Source organism: Phyllopteryx taeniolatus, chromosome 15, assembly GCF_024500385.1.
Source record: "Phyllopteryx taeniolatus isolate TA_2022b chromosome 15, UOR_Ptae_1.2, whole genome shotgun sequence".
Taxonomy (NCBI): domain Eukaryota; kingdom Metazoa; phylum Chordata; class Actinopteri; order Syngnathiformes; family Syngnathidae; genus Phyllopteryx; species Phyllopteryx taeniolatus.
In genome coordinates, this window is record NC_084516.1 from 17,052,393 (window position 1) to 17,074,076 (window position 21,684).

General features: G+C 41.0%; 1 protein-coding gene across 3 annotated transcripts in view; it reads left to right on the forward strand.

Moving 5' to 3' along the window:
- LOC133490224 (astrotactin-2-like) overlaps positions 1–21,684 on the forward strand; it is a 286,520-nt gene that overhangs the window by 153,467 nt on the left and 111,369 nt on the right. For 2 of the 3 annotated variants that reach the window (XR_009792133.1, XM_061800017.1), the window contains exons 10-11: positions 5,553–5,690; positions 19,420–19,570. Coding sequence is in view for 2 of the 3 variants with exons in the window: in XM_061800017.1 (XP_061656001.1) it covers positions 5,553–5,690; positions 19,420–19,570 (289 nt within the window). In the remaining variant the exon portion in view is untranslated. The remainder of the gene's footprint in view (positions 1–5,552; positions 5,691–19,419; positions 19,571–21,684) is intronic. The other variant, XM_061800018.1, reaches the window with a different exon arrangement.

Here is a 21,684-nt window from a genome sequence, read left to right on the forward strand (position 1 = left end):
CAAACTACTTCACTGCGTGCCGTTCAAGACCTCGTTACCTTGAAGCCTCTGTACTGCTATAAAAACAAGAATTCCATATACAGAAATTATACTTATTTTCCCCACATTTTTTTAGTTCATGTTTGATTGAATATCTTCTTAATTTATGATTAAACTTGCAGATTTATACTTTGGAAAATAAAACAGCTAAATTACTGTATACAGATGCATCTCAATGGAGTAGAATATCTTCAAAAAGGAGAAACTCATATAGACTCACTAAAATATTTTCGAATTTCATTTTTTAGAATGTTGATGATTCTAGCTTAAAGCTAACAAAACCCCCAAATTCTTTATCTCAAAAAGTAATCAACATTATATTGAATACAGAAACCAGGCATGAATTAGGCCTCCATAAAAGTATTGTACCATGTGATTAATGAATCTGTATAATATATTAGTTCCACTTTTGAATTGAACCACTAAACTTTTACAGTGACATCAAACTTTTATATGATATTCTAATTTATTGAAATGCTCCTTCAGTTATAATAGTGGCCATCATTGAGTTTAAAACATTGTACTATTTTCAAATGAATGCTAATGTGTTTTCTTTCATTTACATACTATATTTTGGAATAATGTCTTTTTTGTAATGTTAGTGAATAATATGTATACTATATTAGCAAAAACGTTTTGACTGTGACTTAAATCTTTGTTTCACAAGAACAGTTAAAAATATTTTTATCAGACATTTGTACAGTGGTGCGTAGACGTTTTATATCCAGTGTACCTGAGTTCATTGATGCTGTCGTTCAATCACATGCTGTTGCTAACCAAAACAGCAGCACGTATACAATCTCTCATAGGAATTAAAGTATGGTGAATTACCACATGTTGAGAAGGAATCCAGTAGAGTTTGACGTCTAGTCGCTCTACAATGTTGTCTTTCATCCATGTTTATGTTCTGAGAAGCTACATAACGTATTTGTTATTCTTGTATATTGAAAAAGACACATACCATTTCCCAACATTCCAAACACAAAATTGTATTAAAGATAAATGATGAACTGGGTGTGGTTAATACAACTCCTGATTGATGAGACCATTGATCAAGAGATGTACACCAGTGCTTTTGTCCGTATGATGTATGTTGCGTAAAGAAGGGGGCGGAGAAGACCACCCTGCTCTTGAGTTTCAAGGCGATTGAAAAGAGGAGCTCAATCTCTGTGGGATTTGGCTTTACCGATAGGAAGCTTTGGAAGAAACCAGCAGTGAGCTGTAAGTGGGGGCGGGGGGGAAAGCACTGTGGAAAATCTAACAGGAAATATTTAAAAGTCTGCTCCGGCTCGATAGTTTTCCCAGTGCTAGTGAGTTACCTATGCTTGGCATCCAAGAAGACGTTTTTGGCAAGTGGAGCATCTTTGATGCTGCACATTATGATAAGGGTGTGTGATAGTGTGACTGTGACCTGAGAAAGTTTTAATTAAATATATCTTCCAAGATTTTGGATGAGAACATCTGATCTGATGTTTTCTTTTAAGTGCTTGTATCCCACCTGCTAAGTGACATCAAACAGCACATGATAAAACGTCAGGTCTTGATCCATGCTCTTGGTGAGGCCTCATCTCGTTTCCTTTATCCTGTGCACTGGACTCCTGTGGATTCTAATCTTTCTCCTGAAGGTTTTGCCGGAAAAAACAAGCATACAAAAAAACTTCATCCATCCATCCATTTTCTACCGCTTATCCGAGGTCGGGTCGCGGGGGCAGTAGCTTTAGCAGGGACGCCCAGACTTCCCTCTCCCCAGCCACTTCATCCCGAGGCGTTCCCAGGCCAGCTGTAAGGCGTAGTCTCTCCAGCCTGGCCTGGGTCGTCCCTGGGGTTTCCTTCTGGTGGGACATGCCCGGAACACCTCACCAGGGAGGCGTCCGGGGGGCATCCGAATCAGATGCCCCAGCCACCTCATGTGGGTCCTCTCGATGGGGATGAGCAGCGGCTCTACTCTGAGATCCTCCCAGATGACCGAGCTTCTCACCCTATCTCTAAGGGAGAGCCCGGACACCCTGCGGAGGAAACTCCTTTCGGCCGCTTGTATCCAATATCTTGTTCTTTCGGTCACGACCCACAGCTCGTGACCATAGGTGAGGGTAGGAACATAGATCGACCGGTAAATTGAGAGCTTCGCCTTTCGGTTTAGCTCCTTCTTTACCACAACGGACCGATACAAAGTCCGCATCACTGCAGACGCTGCACCGATCCGCCTGTCGATCTCCCGTTCCATTCTTCCCTCACTCGTGAACAAGACCCCAAGATACTTGAACTCCTCCACTTGGGGCAGGATCTCGTCCCTGACCTGGAGAGGGCACGCCACCCTTTTCCAAAAATAAAATTTCCAATTCCAAGTATCACCATCATAATACAGTACATGTATGAACTGTACATGAATTCCTCGGTTTACGACGTACAAGTTTTTTTGTTTTTCATTTGATTGTTGTGTGTCCGTGGCCTGTGAGTGTTGTATACAAATATTTACTATAATTATGAGTTTAGTGCAGGTTAGTGATAGATGACGCCGTGTTCCGATTTACGGACAAATTTGGGTTACAATCCTGCTGTGGGGAGCGGAACTCAGTCGTAAACCAAGGACCACGTGAACAGGCGATGTTTAAAGTAATGTTTTATTGTAAGTATTAACATAGGTTAACCAGTCTAATACCAATATATTAGAAACACTGTCTTGACCTGCAGGGGTAATAAACGTCAGACATTTTACTTTTGCCTACCAGTAAGGTTATTTAAAACTCCAAAACATAGCCCACAAATCTTTTTATTACAACTGACATCAGAACAATAGGAATAGGAATACAAACAGGATGTCAAAACCCACAAAAATCAAACCAATGCTTAACAGAAGCAACAGTCATCCCCAAACACTTTGGTGCTAAGTATAGGGTTGGGCATCGTTTGAATTTGAGTGATTCCGGTCCCGATTGCGGTTCCAAACGATTCTCGATTCCGATTATTTTAGGGGGCTGGGTCAAAAAAAGTTTGCATGGTTTAAATATTGGCGGCACGGTGGCCGACTGGTTAGAGCGTCAGCCTCACAGTTCTGAGGACCCGGGTTCAATCCCTGGCCCCGCCTGTGTGGAGTTTGCATGTTCTCCCCGTGCCTGCGTGGGTTTTCTCCGGGCACTCCGGTTTCCTCCCACATCCCAAAAACATGCATGAATTGGAGACTCTAAATTGCCCGTAGGCATGACTGTGAGTGCGAATGGTTGTTTGTTCCTATGTGCCCTGCGATTGGCTGGCAACCAGTTCAGGGTGTACCCCGCCTCCTGCCCGATGACAGCTGGGATAGGCTCCACCACGCCCGCGACCCTAGTGAGGAGAAGTGGCTCAGAAAATAGATGGATGGATGGGTTTAAATATTGTTTTCTTAGCAGCCCGCACCATAGACTTAAATGAACTTTTGACTCTGGGTTCTTTATAATCAGTATCATTATCAAACCTATGAACTAAAAGGCAATGTGTGTGGAACTAACCCAATTGACTTCCATCCATCCATCCATTTTCTGAGCCGCTTCTCCTCACTAGTGTCGCGGGTGTGCTGGAGCCTATCCCAGCTGTCATCGGGCAGGAGGCGGGGTACACCCTGAACTGATTGCCAGCCAATCGCAGGGCACATACAAACAAACAACCAGTCACACTCACAGTCACGCCTACGGGCAATTAATCCATATTTTTGGGATGTGGGAGGAAACCGGAGTGCCCGGAGAAAACCCACGCAGGCACACGGGGAGAACATGCAAACTCCACACAGGCGGGGCCAGGGATTGAACCCGAGTCCTCAGAACTGTGAGGCTGACGCTCTAACCAGTCATCCACTGTGCCGCCCCCAATTGACTTAATATTCATTAATTAATGTTTCAGCTAAAAGTTAAATATAGCATTGTTAAAATTGTTATATCACGTCAGAATGGTTTATATGTGCGAGTTTTAACTTGACTTCCTGTTTTAAGCTTGTAGCCTTTTATTTTGAAGGGTGCGCACCGCAACTTAGCATTTCGGTACGAAAAGTAACTTCACACGGCACTGGTGATGTTTTTTTTTTTAATGGATGCAACGGTGACACGGTGGCCGACTGGTTAGCACATCTGCCTCACAGTTCTGAGGACCGGGGTTCAAATCCCGGCCCCCCCTGTGTGGAGTTTACATGTTCTCCCCGTGCCTACGTGGGTTTTCTCCGGGCACTGCGGTTTCCTCCCACATCCCAAAAACATGCGTGGTAGATTGATTGCAGACTCTAAATTGCCCGTAGGTGTGAATGTGAGTGTGAATGGTTGTTTGTTTATATGTGCTCTGCGATTGGCTGGCGACCAGTTCAGGGTGTACCCCGCCTCTAGCCCGAAGATAGCTGGGATAGGCTCCAGCACGACCGCGACCCGAGTGAGGAGAAGCGGTACGGAAAATGGATGGATGGACGGATGCAACCAAATGCTATCACACATGCATTCCTTTCCTTACCCACCGATGAGGCACAAGGTTAATGTTTGTGATACTGTGAGACAACGTTTATGTGAATTTTGTCCCAATTCATTGTGATGTAAAGTTGCTATGGTGAAGTTTTAGCTCAACGTTCAGCTTTTTTTTTCTGTCATCAGCTCTTACGTTGGTTTGAAGACTTAAATAAATGCTAAAAGCCATCAGTGCAAAAGTGCAACCAACCGTTTACCTTATTAGCTGCCTCAATGTTGGCATAGACATATTTTATTGTTTCACTCACCCATTGACTGAGAATTGACTTCACTGAAGCTACACCGCGCGTCAGACGCTACACATTGTGAAAGCCTCCTTTGCACAATATAATCTTATTCCAAGTGTTGCACTGAGGCGGCTGGTCATTAATTTTAACAGATTGAACACACACTTTTGTTCGCTGCCGCCGCTGTTGGGCACAGGCACGTCTTCGTACGCGTTCTTCTTCGTTGGTTTTCGCCGGTACTTTGTTGGTTTTCGCCACTTCTTCTATAGGCATTGAAACTGGGAACGATTTTTTATTTTTTATTTGAACGATTCCGGGTGAACAGGAACGTTAGTCCCGGTTCCAATCGATTCTCGATGCCCAACCCTAGCTAAGTATTTGGACCGGAATCACGGTAACTTCAGGACTTTTTTTTTCTTCTTCTATTAACACTGAACAACACAGGCAGTTGATATTTTGATGCTGGCTGAAATGACGTCTCGAAAGGTGTACTAACTGGTCACTTGATTTAATTATTTTAAAGATTTTTGGTCAGGCAGTTGAGGCACATTTCCTCCCTGAAAATTCTGGTTAAATTTCACCTTTTATGACTTTGATTGGATTTGATCTTACCACTATCATCAAAACTAATCTTAAACTTACCGACTGTGCTGCACACTATCTAGCATCTTTCTGTCATCACCCATGTTGTAAATGTTCTTCTCCATTTCCCGGGATGCCCGTTAGACATAAATGTGGTGCATGGTCATGATTGTCAGAAAGTCGTGTTTTTGCTTGAAATATACGTCTCATGATTGTGCTAACACAGATCACTCTACAGTCTGGGCCAAGGCTTGTGGCTGCCTGTCAGCAAGAGCTTCGTGGTACCGCCAGTTGAGCTTTCCATCAATCCCATCGCCAGCTGTAAGACGGACGTGCTGGTGACCGAAGATCCGGGAGAGGTCCGGTGAGTCGGAACTGGCTTGATTTTGCTGCGAGATGTCATCAAAGACGATTTACTCCAACATTAATGGATGAAAACATTTTCTGTAATAATACATTGTTTCATTCAGAAACACCCATTTCAGTTTCCCATTTCAGTTTATACTGCACATTTAAATTCCACTATCCATCCATCCATTATCTGAGCCGCTTCTCCTCACTAGGGTCGCGGGCGTGCTGGAGCCTATCCCAGCTGTCATCGGGCAGGAGGCGGGGTACACCCTGAACTGGTTGCCAGCCAATCGCAGGGCACATTGAAACAAACAACCATTCGCACTCACAGTCATGCCTATGGGCAATTTAGAGTCTCCAATTAATGCATGTTTTTGGGATGTGGGAGGAAACCGGAGTGCCTGGAGAAAACCCACGCAGGCACGGGGAGAACATGCAAACTCCACACAGGCGGGGACGGGGATTGAACCCCGCACCTCAGAACTGTGAGGCTGACGCTCTAACCAGTAGGCCACCGTGCCGCCTAAATTCCACTAAAACTTTGAAAATATTTGAACAAATTCCAATTGGGGCGGCACGGTGGGTGACCGCACCTCACAGTTCTGAGGTGCGGGGTTCAATCCCCGTCCCCGCCTGTGTGGAGTTTGCATGTTCTCCCCGTGCCTGCGTGGGTTTTCTCCGGGCACTCCGGTTTCCTCCCACATCCCAAAAACATGCATTCATTGGAGACTCTAAATTGCCCGTAGGCATGACTGTGAGTGCGAATGCTTGTTTGTTCCTATGTGCCCTGCGATTGGCTGGCAACCAGTTCAGGGTGTACCCCGCCTCCTGCCCGATGACAGCTGGGATAGGCTCCAGCACGCCCGCGAACCTAGTGAGGAGAAGCGGCTCAGAAAATGGATGGATGGATGGAAATTCCAATTGGACTTAGCGTATATGCCAGAGACTGTATGTGTACTGAAAATGGTTACATTATAACAAATGTGTAAAAATAGAAATATCCAGAATTATTATTTTATTAATCAGAACCCTCAGCGCTAGGCCCTAATTTCTTCGAGGTTGCTTTTGGACATTTCTTTCAGTTCAGATTTTGGATTTTCTGTTTAGTTCATTAATTCGTTCCAGGGTTCCAACTTTTTTTCCATTCAAAAAATTACTTTTTTACAATTTTCTTTACAATTACAATTAGCACGGCCACTACATAGGTAGTGGCCGTGCTAATTGCTGTGTTAGATCAAAAAGAACTGACATTTATAGTCAAATTTAAAAAACAAAAACTATTTTTGTCATAATTTAAAAAAAATATATTCTCTTTAGCTTATGAGTACCGATACCCTTCTGTAAAGTATACACATAAAAAGGAAAAATCACACAAATAATAATCTTTTGAAATACATCTTACATGAAAATTTAGGTCAAACTTCAAACACTTCGACTAACCAATGTTTTGAATTCAGAGAGTCTATTGTTTGTTGTCCCTTTCACCAGCTTTATGAGAATCTGTTAAGGGTATTTTGCCTAACTCTTATAAATAAAAAAAGAAAATGAAATCATATCTTTGCGGCATTTTAACTTTAAAAAATTGGGGAAAGCAAAAAAGTAGCAGTAGCCTCTTCTGTTGGGATTTGTTTTAGTTTAAATTTTTTTATTTTTTACAGCATTTGTATGGAATTTTAGTTCGGTGACTTAATTGAAATGAACGCTACATTTTGATCAAATCTACTTTGCAGTTTGAATTCGAAAGCACCATTAGCATGCATATGACCACACAAATATGCTCGTGCGTTAATGTACTGTATTTGTGGGCAAACACCACAAGCACACAACACCATTGAAGGATGAATAGCTCAGAATAGCTCAAATAACACATGATAAAAATATTTCTTTAGCTGAGAAAGATTGTAGTTAAAGATAAAGTTGGATATGATGTACTACCCTGTTTAAACTTCATTGTAGATGAGCTCAGTCTGGAATACTAAGGTAAAGCCATTCATCTGTAAATGTATAGACTTTTCATAGGCTGGGCCAGAAGCCATTGGTGTTTATTGAAATCATGCCAAAAGCTTTCTTTATTTACATCTGCCTCACTGTACATACTCATTAAGCTCTGACTCTCGTCACCTTAAACATGATAAGTGTTGATAAACTCGGTAAACCGTGTGAAGGATGAATGACCTTTAGGAAACAACTACATAATCCACATACAATACACAAGGACATTGACTCTGCTTTTAATGACCTTTTAAAAGCTCACTTCAGGTAGCACCGGCTCATGATTAGTTCCTGTAACATGGGAAATCTGTCAGACTGTCATGAATAATGCATTGACATCTCATTATTCAAAGCACTGATGTCCTGTGGGAGCGTTTGGAGTTTGGAGCTTGTGGAGATTTTACACAGTCACCGATGTCATTTTTCACAAGCTAGATACATTAATGTAATGTGAAAGTGGTGAGTCATGCTTTATCCACAGTTTCGAAAATATACCCATTTTACTTCAACCTATTATTTTCTTCGAGCAGCGACTCTTAATTGTGTCATGCCCGCTAACATCTGTGCACCTTTTTCTTTTTCTTTTTTTTTTTAAATCTCCACAACTGACCACGAGCAACGCTGCTTCATTTCTTCTGCATTCAGCGGTTGTCATTGTATTTTAGGTGCTACTTTCTGCTCTGCTCTCGCCTCATTAGTAAAAGAGAAAGAGAGAAAAAAAGATGAGAGTTTTGCATACCTATAAACAGAAAAGAAAGGTTCGGACCATTATCATAAACCCCCACCTCTACTTACGTTACTTAACTGTACTAAAATGTTAACGATCACATCATTTTTATTTTTAATCGTTCCAAACCAGTCTATGAAACTTAATGTCTGACCAGCTAGCTAAACTGTTAAATTAGCGTACCTGTCTTTGTGAGTTTGGTAGTGACAGATGAAGTTTGACGTCCTTGTTGTTCTGTCTTTAATGCACGAGTTGCAAACCATGCAGGTTGCCATCTTCTTTTTGCAGACTTCATCGTCAACATAATCCTTGATTGTTGTAAATTGCTGTGAATTGTATTATCATTGGAGTTATTCCATTGTTGTTCATGCAGGTGGCTATGTCACACTGGCAAGTGCGCAACAATGCAGACTGGGTTGCAAGGTTGGTGCGAATGATCCCCACCCCAAATGTTTCTTTCTATCCAAAAAAAAAGAGGCAAACTGTCTTAATTCAAATGCAGATTTTCAACTCTAAGCCAGATGACTTGTCAAGTCGTAGATCAAGTCAAAGTCAAGTCAAATCTCTTGGCTATCAAGTCAAGTCTTTCTGAAGTATTTGTAAAGCAAGTCGCAAGTCATAAAACTGGCAACTCCCGCATCTCTGACAGTTTCATCACAGAATCCACAAGTTAAAGATGAAAGTTAGAAAATTGGTATAGGCTGTGAATAATGTATTCGGTCCTTTTCTAAAATTTGGAGGGCACGTTTATTCTACACAGTAGCTCAGAAGTATCAAAGATTTTTGAAAAATCAACGTGAAAGTTGCACATTTTGTATCACTGTAAATAATTGTGTGTGTTCCTTAAGTTAGCAAAAGGTGAAAATGTAACTAAATAACAGGAAAAGAAGACAACAAAAGACAAAGCACAAGCTGTAAACAAGATGAGGAAAGTAAATCATTATATAACTAGTACAATGACACAATGGATTCGAGTGTTGTATGGGTCAGTAGTGCTACACCCTGTGAAGGAAGGACAGAACGATATTGGACAGGACAGGGACAGGAGGGGAAGCATGCAAGAGAGGGCTCATGGACTGAGCTGTACGACTGAAGTGTGGTGGGAGTGGCTATGTAAATGTTAAAAATCTGTAGGACCAGAGTGTAAGTGAGGTGATACCCAAGAAATTTGAATAGTTATAAGCTGTTTGTTACAATGAGTGAGTGGCCCCACGCCCAACAAATAAGTCCCAATTATGTGTCAATTGTGACAACTGTTGTGTTTCCAAAGGTTTGCAGGGTAATTTGAATCTACCCACTATCACCAAAGTTGCAAATCTAACTCTTTTTTTTTCGGTTTAACTGATATAATGACATAAAATAACAAATAGTCACTGTGTCGTCTATTTCATTTTCTTGAACAAACCGCCCCCGTGCTTCAGCTGCTGCTGACATTTCTATCACATATTTTTTTTTTTTTTTTTTTTTTGTCACTTGAAAGAGATACCCCAAAGTAGCCAAAGCCGCGTGGCATCGTGTGATGAATGACTTCATTCAGTGCGATCAAGCGAGACATCAAAATGGGCCATTAGTCAATGTGAGTGACGCCAGAAACAAATACATAAATCTCACCTGCGAGATCTAAAAAATGTGCATACTTTTATTTTATCACTGCAATCTTGCTGCTGTTTTTTATCTGCTGTTTTTACTCTCAGTACCAATGAGATTTTTTGGGGGGTTATTGTTTTTTTGAAGAAAATGTGCAATATTCAACACCAGTCAGCATATTTCCGAGGAGCATTAATCAAGCGCAGGGGGCACACGAATAACACATTCTGTAATCATGCCGGCGCACTGCTCTAACTTTGAGCCGTATCCCTCGCTCGTTCATCATCTGCACAAGCAAGAGGCACACAGAGATTTATAGCAGTAGTACATTTGTCACTGTTTAGATGCAGTGAATATGCTTTGAGGTCAACTGAGTTCCAAAGGAATTGATCTCACTTTGCCCAGCGTTTGGAAACACCACCTGGAATAAGTCTTTGTTATTCGAGTATTAAGTTGTTAGCAGCAATAATGCATCAAGTTGTGTTTATATATGGAGAATAAAGATGTCATGGGCTTGTTAGCAGTCACAACAATTTAAATCAGCAGAATTAATCGGATTATTTTTCCTGGTAACATCACATGTCGTCTGACCCTTTGTTGCTAGGCAGAGTTCATATAGGTCAGTTATAGCTGCTCTATACATAGCAAAAAGGTCAGACTTAAAATTACTCCAAAAACGACACGACAAGGACTTTATCACTGCTCTGTATCAAACATTGGAGAAAAAGAACAATATTGCCATCTGGTTGAGTGTTGCACAATTGTCATTTGCTTCCATGTCTATAATCAAGGCTGCCCATACTGTAAGTGGTGCGCAGGTATGCATGTCCGCTGAAAATATTAAAAGTGTACGACACTCAAGTGTTTGAGCGTGCATTTGCCTTCCAAGTATTTTGCACTTTTTTCCAAGTACTGTTGTCGTTCACGAGCAACTTGTGAAAATCAACGAAATCTTTTGAGTCAACGTACTGAATGGAATCAATTCATGAACTGATTCGTTCCTTTCTCAATGTAGTTGAGCTCAGCTGCAAGCCTGCAGGACACAATAAAGTTCCACGTAAAAGGCAGACGAAGAGGCCGGTTCTGTGGGGCGTTTTGGTGTTGCTGCACAGCAGCTACAAGAGTCCGTCAAAATGTCTTCACGTCAAAGTGGACCGCGGTGCAAAGAAGATTGGGGACCGCTGAGAACTGTGCGAAATCAGCTGAACGCTCGGTCCCATGCTGTAAGCAGTTGCAGTGCTAGCTTGAATGGCACCCTGTGCGAGACCCCTCAAAGACGCTCCCCCCGGCCCCGCCCCCGATCATATTCCTCCTGGCGGTGTGGGTCGGCACAAACATGATCCTCCCCAATTTGAAGAAGAACATATCCAAATTGAAGGCTTGCATGTGCCAAGCAGACCAGGAGAAGCTCATCCATGCTTTTATCTCAAGTAGACTTGACTATTGTCATGGTCTTCTGACTGGACTCCCCAAAAAGAGCATTTAGCAGGTGCAGCTCATTCAGAATCCTGCAGCTCGGGTTCTGACCAGAACAAAGAGGTCAGAGCATATTACTCCAATTCTAAAGTCTTTACACTGGCTCCCAGTCAGCTTTAGAATAGATTTTAAAGTTCTGCTACTGGTCTATAAATCATTAAATGGTTTTCGGTCCTGAATAGATGAAAGAAATTATAATGGTATATAAACGCAGTAGGGCTCAGAGATCGATAGGCTCAGGTCAAATAGTGGAGCACAGAGTACAACGCAACCATGGTGAAGCAGCATTCAGCTATTATGCTCAACACAAATGGAATAAGTTGCCAACAGAAGTGGCATCAGCCCCAAGTGTGAATGTTTTTAAGTCCAGGTTAAATAGTCTTCTTTTTTCTCAAGCTTTTTAGAGCATTTCCACTTTGAAATATTTCTTGCACTGTACACTGTGTTAATTGTACTTGTTTTTTTCTTTCTCTCTTTGTTTAAAATGTTTAGAAGCTGTTTTTTTTTCTTTGTTTTTTAAAATGTTTTTGTCAGTCGTGCACAGGCACAAACTGCGAAGAACTTGACAGTTGTGATTTCCCTCACTATTTACTCCCGGCATTTTTTCATTGCTGTCAGGCCAGGCGAAAAGTTTAAGTCAAGGCAGCCGTTACATCGATTGTTAATAGTGTCTTCTCGTGACACGCTGCCTCTCCACCAATTAGCTGAGAGGACCAACTTCAAAATAAAAGCTTCATATAGTACTACATTTAGGCTTTTATTTTGAAGTAGGCCCCGGAGTACAGTGCCGGAGCTTAATGAAGCCTTAACCTTATGTTTGCCCCCTGGTGGGTGGCTGACTGGCCAACATAATGAATTGTCAAGGTCGGGTACAGCTCTAGCGTTCTGCTTGACCATAGGTCACAGACAGCAAACAACTTCACAGTTGTGATTTCCCTTTTTACCCTTTTTTACCCCCGGCACTTCTCACTGGTTAGGCCGGCCTTCACTTGAAAAGACTTTGACAAAGTCAAGCCAGCCCCCACGATTGTTCATAGTATGCATTACGGTAACACGCCGCCGAAGCGCTTCTAGGGCAAACTTCAAAATAAAAGCTTCACAAAATAATACACTGGACCATCAATGCCTTGTTAGGCTTTTATTTTAAAGTTGCCCCTCACAGCGTGTTACCGTTGTGTTACCGTAAAGCATAAAATGAACAATCGTTGTGGCAACTGGCTTGACTTCCACTTGTGGCTGGCCTGAGCAGTTATTTTTCATACAGTGTAGTTAATGCCACTTTGAAAAAATAGTTACGCTAGGGGATTACATTTCTTGTCCAGTGTTTTGCTGTTTTTCATCAAAACATGTCCAGGCACTAGCTCCTAACTGTGATGCTCCTCATCTCCATTGTTTGCTGTACTAGTTGCTTCACTTGGCATGACTCACTCTCCTGAGTCCCTCTGAGAGTGACTGAGGCTCCCACTGCAGGGTGCGCTGGACGCCGCTCGCTTGTTATTTCGGCAGCTTCATGAAGCCTTAACCATTTGGCTGACGACTGGTTGAGAAAGTGGTTCATATGCAGCAGTGCCCGCATTTTAAATGTAAAAATCACAGACGATCAGGTTAATTTAATCGTGGCTGCCAAACACGTGATCACAATTAAAATTCAATTAATTGTGCAGCCCTAATAGGACGTATGTCTACAAACGGACATAAGTTCACCCGATGCGGTAGGTGGGTGATGAAAAAATTTGCCCCAAGCAATTACCTCTGGTGCTCCTTTAAGAACCAGACCAAAATTCGTGTTGTGCACCCTTGTCTGTAATGCCCCTTGTCTGGGCACACTCACTGTATAGTAACTGCTCCACCAGGTACAATGAGGTACTATTGCTAATACCTGGTCAACCGGCATTCCAGGTTTGGCGAGCCGATACCGTATGGGTGATTGAAATGACAAAGATAAACATCCACATTCTCAGCTTTACTTCAACATGCCCTCAGTCTCTTCTGGAATAAAATCTGTCTCCTGACCGTGGCCAACATGCAAAGAAGGAAATACAGGAAACCGTTGTTCTCCTCCATAGTTGTTATCCTGTTTCGTACCAACTAATGTGTTCAATGTAGCACATTTTCTTGCATCCATCCATCCATCCATTTTCTGAGCCACTTCTCCTCACTAGGGTCGCGGGCGTGCTGGAGCCTATCCCAGCTATCATCGGGCAGGAGGCGGGGCACACCCTGAACTGGTTGCCAGCCAATTGCAGGGCACACATAAACGCACTCACATTCACATCTACGGGCAATTTAGAGTTGTCAATTAACCTAGCATGCATGTTTTTGGGATGTGGGAGGAAACCGGAGTGCCCGGAGAAAACCCACGCAGGAACGGGGAGAACATGCAAACTCCACACAGGCGGGGCCGGGGATTGAACCCGGGTCCTCAGAACTGTGAGGCAGACGCTCTAACCAGTCAACCACCGTGCCGCCCATTTTCTTGCAATTGCCATGAATTTTTATCAGCATGTGAGGTGAGCTGGAGCCTATCCCAGCTAACTTTGTGTGAGAAGGGGGCTACACCTTTGACTGATCGGAATTCAATCAGAGAGCATTTTGGCAGTTTCCCGCGGTACTATTTTGAAGTGCCCCAAACCAAGGCAAGTAGAGCTGAGCCAAGCTGCCGCTGTGCAGTGGAAAAGAATGTCATTTAATTATAGGCCCTTGTTAGTTAAATAAATAGATTTATTGGAACCGTTTGGTGTTGTGGGACGTGATAAGATAACAAAAAAACTTTCTAGCTGAGATTTTTAATTTGGGCTGTCTTGAAACAGGCATCCTGATTTTCCCTCTTTGACTCACTATGCAGAAAGCCAGTTGGTATGCACCTCACAGCTGAGCCAAAGACAATATTTTTTGGCCTGCCGTACGTTCCCTAACCTGCGTTTTCCCTCAATATTAAAGACTCATTTGTCAGCGTTGGGAGGTCCTGGCAGAAAGAATGGATGTCACATATTGCCTTTTCGAATTTGCAAATATCGAGAAGTCAAACAAAAAGGACTAGGTGGTATGGCATAAGAGCAGAGAATGCATGTCGGTTGCTGTCTCCTTTACATAAACAATTTGTTTACTGTGCTAAGCATAAGCTCAACCCAGAAAAGTAGCAAGAGGTTTTTAGGTCATTATCTATAAATAAACACAAGTAAATCAAAAATTGTACATATGCTATGCAATTAAGGACACGGGAGAGTTTCAAAATGCAACTTTGCATGATAGACCTCCTGCTTCTGCTATTTATTTATTTTTGTTGCAGGAGTGAGAGTAAGGTTGGAAGTCCATAGAGTACTTGTCACAAAGTAATGAGACATTCCTGTTGTATAAACTCGAGAGCGCTTGGAGATTGAATTAAGGCTTTGCAGACTTCTTTAAAAAAAAAAAAAAAAAAAAAAGTCAGTATTGGATTTACAGTACCTTCAAAACTCTACATTGTAAGCATTGCAAAATGTGTTTTCCTCTGGGAGCTAAAGTAGAAAAATCATACACAGAGAAAGCAACCTAAGGCTCCCAATTAGTGCAACATGCAGATTATTGAGCCGTCTCGGTCCTTATTAACAACCATTACAGCAAATATTCTAAAAACCAACAAAGATTATAGAATCTGCTGGTCACATTGTTTGTCTTTCTGCTCAGCAATCAAAAAGTACACCATCTCAAATATTGTCCAAGTACAGTTTTGTTCAGCAGTCATCTATCAGATGAAATCCTTAGCGGGGACGTCTTATGGAAAACTGGCTGGTTTAAGTCCTCATATTCAAATATTTGGGTCTCTGGAGTCCCTGCCTGCACAGCAAGTGTAAAATTAGAGTGAAATCAAAACAGGGCAGACCCCAAAACCATCTGATTCCAACGTGGCTTATAAAAGTCCAAAACAAGTATTATAATACTGTAATTCTTGATCCTTGGGATATTTGGACCGATGCATGCCAGGCATTTTGTTAAGACACCTGGGAACTGTTTTAATTTGTGGGAATATGACATGTGTCTCCTTTAAAGCAACCATAAGCCCAAATTCATAATGCATAGTGGAGGTCCATAGCTGAGATTTTGCTTTGTCTCTAGACTTACCCTTTAAGTTATATACTGGTGTGGTGCAGTATTGATCAATAATTTTGTTACTTTGACAATTTATCCCTGGCTTGTAGGTGGCCTCAGTCTGCTCGCAAGTGAATTCAGGTGCGGTTTCATTCACTTCAGCTCAAGTGTGAACTCGACACGAACCAAGTAGGGAACGTCTCTGTCTGAAAATAAACCCCAGTTCTTTTTAGGTCTTTGTCTGTGGTCTAATTCAGGTGATGTAAATGATGTCTGTGTCAAATGTCTGTAATATTCCTAAGGTACAAAAATACAGCACAACAAACCACGTGACGTCACTCGCTTATGTTTGTTGGTCACAGAAAGGTAAACATAGTAGAAGGATTGTTGTAGAGATTAGCAGGTTTTAAGCAAAAAAAAAAAAGCAACATAAATTAAGAGAAAATTGAGCTTGAGTTGATAAATTTGTTAGTCATCTGGACTTCAAAAAAAAAAGACATGCGGCTCTCAAATGTCTCAACAAAAAGCAAGGCAGCATATATTGAGCGGGTATAAACTGCCAACATGCAACGTCAACTATCTAATCAGTTTCCTAGTTACGTCAACAATGGTTTGTGAGCTTTGTCGGAGCGTATAAATAAAAATGACGCTGATGCTATTGCTAATGCCGTTGGGTTACTGAACACTCGCTGCGTAGAAGAACACAAAGAGGAGCCAGTTAGAGCCTTTTAGGATAAAATAAATGTACTTGTGCAAGCTGTTATTGGCTGAGGTCATATGGCTTTTACATCACATGCTAAACAGGCTGGAGTGGATTTGCAACTTATACCAACAACAACATACCAATGTGAATGATGTGTCCGTGCTTCGTTCTAAACGAGAGAAGCAAACTATATATGTGAACAAATCCCACTGCACCTCACGACCTCTTTAGTCTTTTTTGCAGGTCTGACAGATCTTAAACAAGACCTATTTATTCGATTTGATTGATTCAGAGAATGTGTTTCTTTCTTGTATATATATATATCTATATATATATATATAGATATATATATAGATATATAGATAGATATATAGATATCTATATATATATAGATATATATATATATATATCTATATATATAGCCTTTTCATTTTCCATATTCCACCAGTAAAGGCCAACTACTGATGCCATCAGTTCTCATGGCATCACACATAAAACATCCCGTGGGTACACAATATTCCATACATTATATACATACTGCGGCTTTAAGATATGCAATTAGCTGAAAGGGCAGTTCCCCAACCATGAGAACAAATACACTTTATGTGGCCTAAAGATGACATGAGTGAAATGCCTCTGGTACAGTGGTTGGCTTCAGGCAATCAAATGGTATTGTAAATAGGAGTTGGTATATTTATGACATAGCGTCGTGACAGGCATTAGGGACTACAATCATGCAGGTACAAGATCCCCCAAACAACACAAATATTGAAACCAGGTTTATTGGCGAGGTCATGTACTAACCCTCTCGCTCCCCCAAAAACTGCTGAATGGCAGGAATTAAGTACAAACTAGTCAACCATTTCCATTAAAAGTTATTGGGGATGAAGGAATTCTCATTAAGTTCGAGAGCAAATTTTAATTTAAGAAATGCAGAGTGAGGGATAAATAATATATGTACGGTGTACAAAATGTACACATTCATAGCTGGTGGCTATCTATGAAGGGATGCACTTTGGGGCTCATTCAATTTATAGAGGTGGCAGAAGTACTGAAACCCTGTACTTAAGGAGCAGTGAAAAAAAAAAAAGACTGGTAGAAGTACTGATTCAACTCCTTTACTGAAGTAAAAGTAATAAAGTACAAACTTTGAAATGTACTTAAGTACAAAAGTAAAATGTATTTTTTGACAACATAAAACAATTCTCTTAAATAAACCATGGATTGGGGAATATCTTGCTTCTCCGAATCTGTTGCGTCATCATCGTGAATGCTTCCTGGTTCACGTTCCTCTATGTCGCTGTGCGGTTGACTTTACCTCTCTTTTAAATGACATGTTATTTTTTTGCATCTTGTCAGCATCAGCAGAGCTTGAAAAATCTAACAGGTGTATTTTGACACAGTAAGGAGTAGAGAGTACAGATATTTGTTTTGTAATGTAGGGAGTAAAAGTAAAAAGTTGTCTGAAAATAAATACTCAAGTAAAGTACAGATACCTTAAAAATCGACTTAAATACATTAGCTCGAGACTTTGTAACTTCCTACCACTGCCAAACTATCATAGTTCACAATAGTTTGTCAAACAGTAGTTTGCAAACTCTTATTATGAAGCAAACACTGTCTGTTGATGTGCAGTGGACATATACTTTTACAACTTCACTGCTTCGGACAAATTAACAGCAGTAAAAAAATACGACGGAAGACCATGAAATCCTCCCTACTCAGCAGTATGCCCGTCTCGCCATCATTTATGATGTTGTAGCTGTTTATAGAGTCAAGGCACTCTCAGGACACTGGGTGGTCTCTGTTGCGCTTTTACTTGTTGTTTCTTTACAAATGAAAAACGCAGGGGGTCGCTCACCCCATCATCCACGCTGACAGCAGCCATGTGAGGGCCCGGTCTGGTGGAGAATACTCAAGTGAAGCCTGACATTCACTTTCTTTCTGAGAAAAGGTATGTTCGATATACATTTTCTCAGAAAGAATTCACAAAACCTGTTCGATGTGATCGATTCTTCCTTTTGTTTATGATGACTGTTTCACCTGGCTAGCACAGTGCTTCAGTGGTTAGCAATGCTGCGTCATGAGAAGAAGATCTAGGATTCCATCCTAGGCTTGTGTGTTTTTATTTTGTTATTTGTTTTTTTTTTGAAGGCACTCCAAGTGGGAATAGATGTGGTTGTTTGTCCTTTTGAGCTACTCCAATAACCCAAACAATCAAAACTACCACAGCCAAGGGGAAGGGATCCACACTGTTGAGTTAAACAAAAATGTTAAATTCTGAGCCCATTCAAGCTACAGTTGTAAGGGAGAAAATGCCTTGCTGCATTTTCAATGCACAGTTTGGCTTAGTTCGACTTGCCTTGATTTTTCCACTTTATAATAGTACTGCCTTAAACTGAAGAAAACATGCCATGTTGAATCATCCTTCAGAGTGACAAATGCGAACAAACCACAACAATGGAGGAAAATTAGGGTCACTTGTGTTTACTTTTCCAGCATAAGGAAAAACATTTTTTTTTTTCAGAGGAGACTGAAGGCAACAAGAAAATGAACCGTTGTGCAAAGTGGAGACTGTCGAGTATAATACTCTAAGTATGGCAACAAGTTAGTGTTAGCATGTGTTTTGCCATTTTGGCCCAAAAGACTAGTCTCTCATAGCGTTAGTTAATTAGGTGACTGGTTGAAATGAAAATCAACTTTTGAAGATAACACGAGAAATCCTACAGCAGTTATTTCACATTACCCCTAAAATGCATACAACGACTTACATATGCTATACTTATCCATACAACTATGAGGACTTTGTTAAAGTTTGAGGAATGTTCGTTCGTTTAAGTGTGTCAGTCACTTGTCATGAACTAAAAAAATGGCTTAAGGGAAAAGATGTGTTGCCATTTTAATAGACATTCTGCAACCAGACAGAAGTCTGTACATCTCGTTCTTCATGGTTGTAGTGATTGTTTTCTCTCAAAACAAAAACAAAATAAAATAAAGACTCATTCTCTTTCATTAAACAAGGATGCATGACCCACATCTTAATTGCACCAGAAGCTTCAAGGTTATAAGAAACTACTTTATAGCCGTCGAGGGATTATGTTTAGCTGCTTAAGCATTCCTTTCCATTTGTCATTTATACTTTCCATTTGTCATTTATACTTAGATTTTGTTGCCTTTTTTTAAATCCAGGGACGAAGCCATGATGTCCACATATTTTGAGACCGTAGAGGACTTGCTGGCGTCTTTCGGGCCCGTCCGTGACTGCGCCAAAGACAACGGCGGCTGCAAGAAGAATTTCAAGTGCGTATCAGACCGACAGTTGGACTCATCTGGCTGCATGGTAAGCACACATTTGTTTGATTTTTTCATTCATAGCACATTGACCATTTAAGGCTGCTGAATATGTTATGTTTACAGGTTCACATGGTACATGAACATGGTATGTTCACAGGGTTGGCCCTGTGGTTGGCAATGAAAAGGTTGCTACATAGAGACTATACCATGCTTTTATCCACAAACAAGCAATACAAAAGAACTCCCCTCCATGAGAGAGTGTTGAAAAGCGGATCGATATGAGGTATTTTGGGACCCTTTACAATTTAACGCCCCAAAAATGTTTACCAAAGTAAATCAAACGACACTGGTGGTTCTGGGAGAAGGGGTGAGGCAATGCCTCCTTTGTCTGGACTGGATAGATGGATAAATTGATAGGGAGCAGGGTCAACTCCAACTTGTGCAACTTGCATCCGAATCACAGATTTCAAGGACCAGCAGGGAGCGAATAATACATATTAACTCGATAGAAATATGAGGTCACAGGTTGGAAACATAGAAACCTCTTGGCAAACATCATTCAGCAAAGGAAGAAAAGCCTCGAACACTTGATGCTGGCAGGTTCAAATTTCAAGTCCACGGAGTTTGAAAAGGTTCTGCAAAGTTAAAATACTTGCAAACAACCTCAAACACCTCTGCATGGCTCATACAAAAAAAACAAAAAACGGCAAAGCCCTCAGGTCTTCAAAGATTAACTCAGAAAATCAGACAGACACTGTATTATTTTTTTCTTCATTTTTTTTTCCTTTTTCCGAGATCCTTTCGGTGGGTGTTATTTCAACCACCCTTGTCACAGTGGGTGCTAGCAGAGCTGTGATATGCCACACGGAGGGCTTAAAACCCATTATGGGAATCCTTCCAGGCTGTCTGCAGCACTCAAGACATTTGCAATCCATTTGCAGGGAATTAAATTCTAATTGGCGACAGTGCAGAGGTTTTCAAGGTATTTCATTCTTGTCTGAGAAAAAGTTGTTTTTAGTTAATTATTAGGCTTGCTAACCTTAGAAGTTAAAAAAAAACACGATTGCTTATTGATCTTCACTACTTGTTTTATCAAACACTAATACTAATATACAACATTTTAGCTGCATGGGGAGTGATTACACTTACTGAAAGTCAGGTTTGACGAAACTGCACGGTCATACAGTACATTGTTGATACTGTAATTCATAATGTTGGTTGCAAATTGTCAACAGTGTAACGATATATTGATTAGTAAACAATTAAAATAAGTCATAATTTACTTTGATAAATATTACTGTATATCAAATACATCACTTGGGTAAAGGAGATGAAACGCCCTCTGGATTTGCCCTATTTTCTATCTAATTTTATCGAATTCTAGCATCATCATTCCAGGTTTTATATGGACTCTAACTGTATTAGATACAGTATCTATTGTTATTTCCATTGATGTTAGAAAGGTGTGCGTGATATTTTTGTTGAACCCTATCAATATCAAGCAGTTGTTGCAATTGTTGTTCATGCCAATGGTAGTAAGAGACTTCTCTTGTTTTCCTGGTCTGTAGGCTACCATTAATCATTTTTAATTTTTAAACACCACAGTACCACTGGGCTCATGTTTTTGTTTATGCTGTTTTCAGCTCTCATAGGTGTCCTCATACTACAACATTCAGCTGCTGAAGCAGACGGTGGGATATTTATGGCGCATCCCCCATCAGTTGGTGTATCATATAGGACAGCTCAGCTACAGTTGTTTAGCCATGGATTCAAATCCATCATTTTGACCCGTTTTTAGGGAATTTCTGCGCTCGCCAATCTCATTTTGCAGCTTCTGTACTCACCCAGCATTCAAAATGTGTGGCCAAGACAAAAATGTCTGCACACAGAAAATGGCAAGGATGATAGCATGGAGCCGAAAAACCCGTTTGGTTGCAGCCGGTTTGCATAAAAACTCAGCAGGGAGCATAAATCGCAATTCTTCCCCTTGAGACGTTTTCTCCTCACCTATTACCCACAATCCCCAATGCGCCCTGAAAGTATCAGTATTTTTATGACTGCTCTGCCACATTGCACAGTTCATTTTCCCCTTGCTACCTTTTAGAAATTTTTAGAAAGAAGTTTTATGCTTTTTAAAAAAAATAATAATAATAAAAAAAA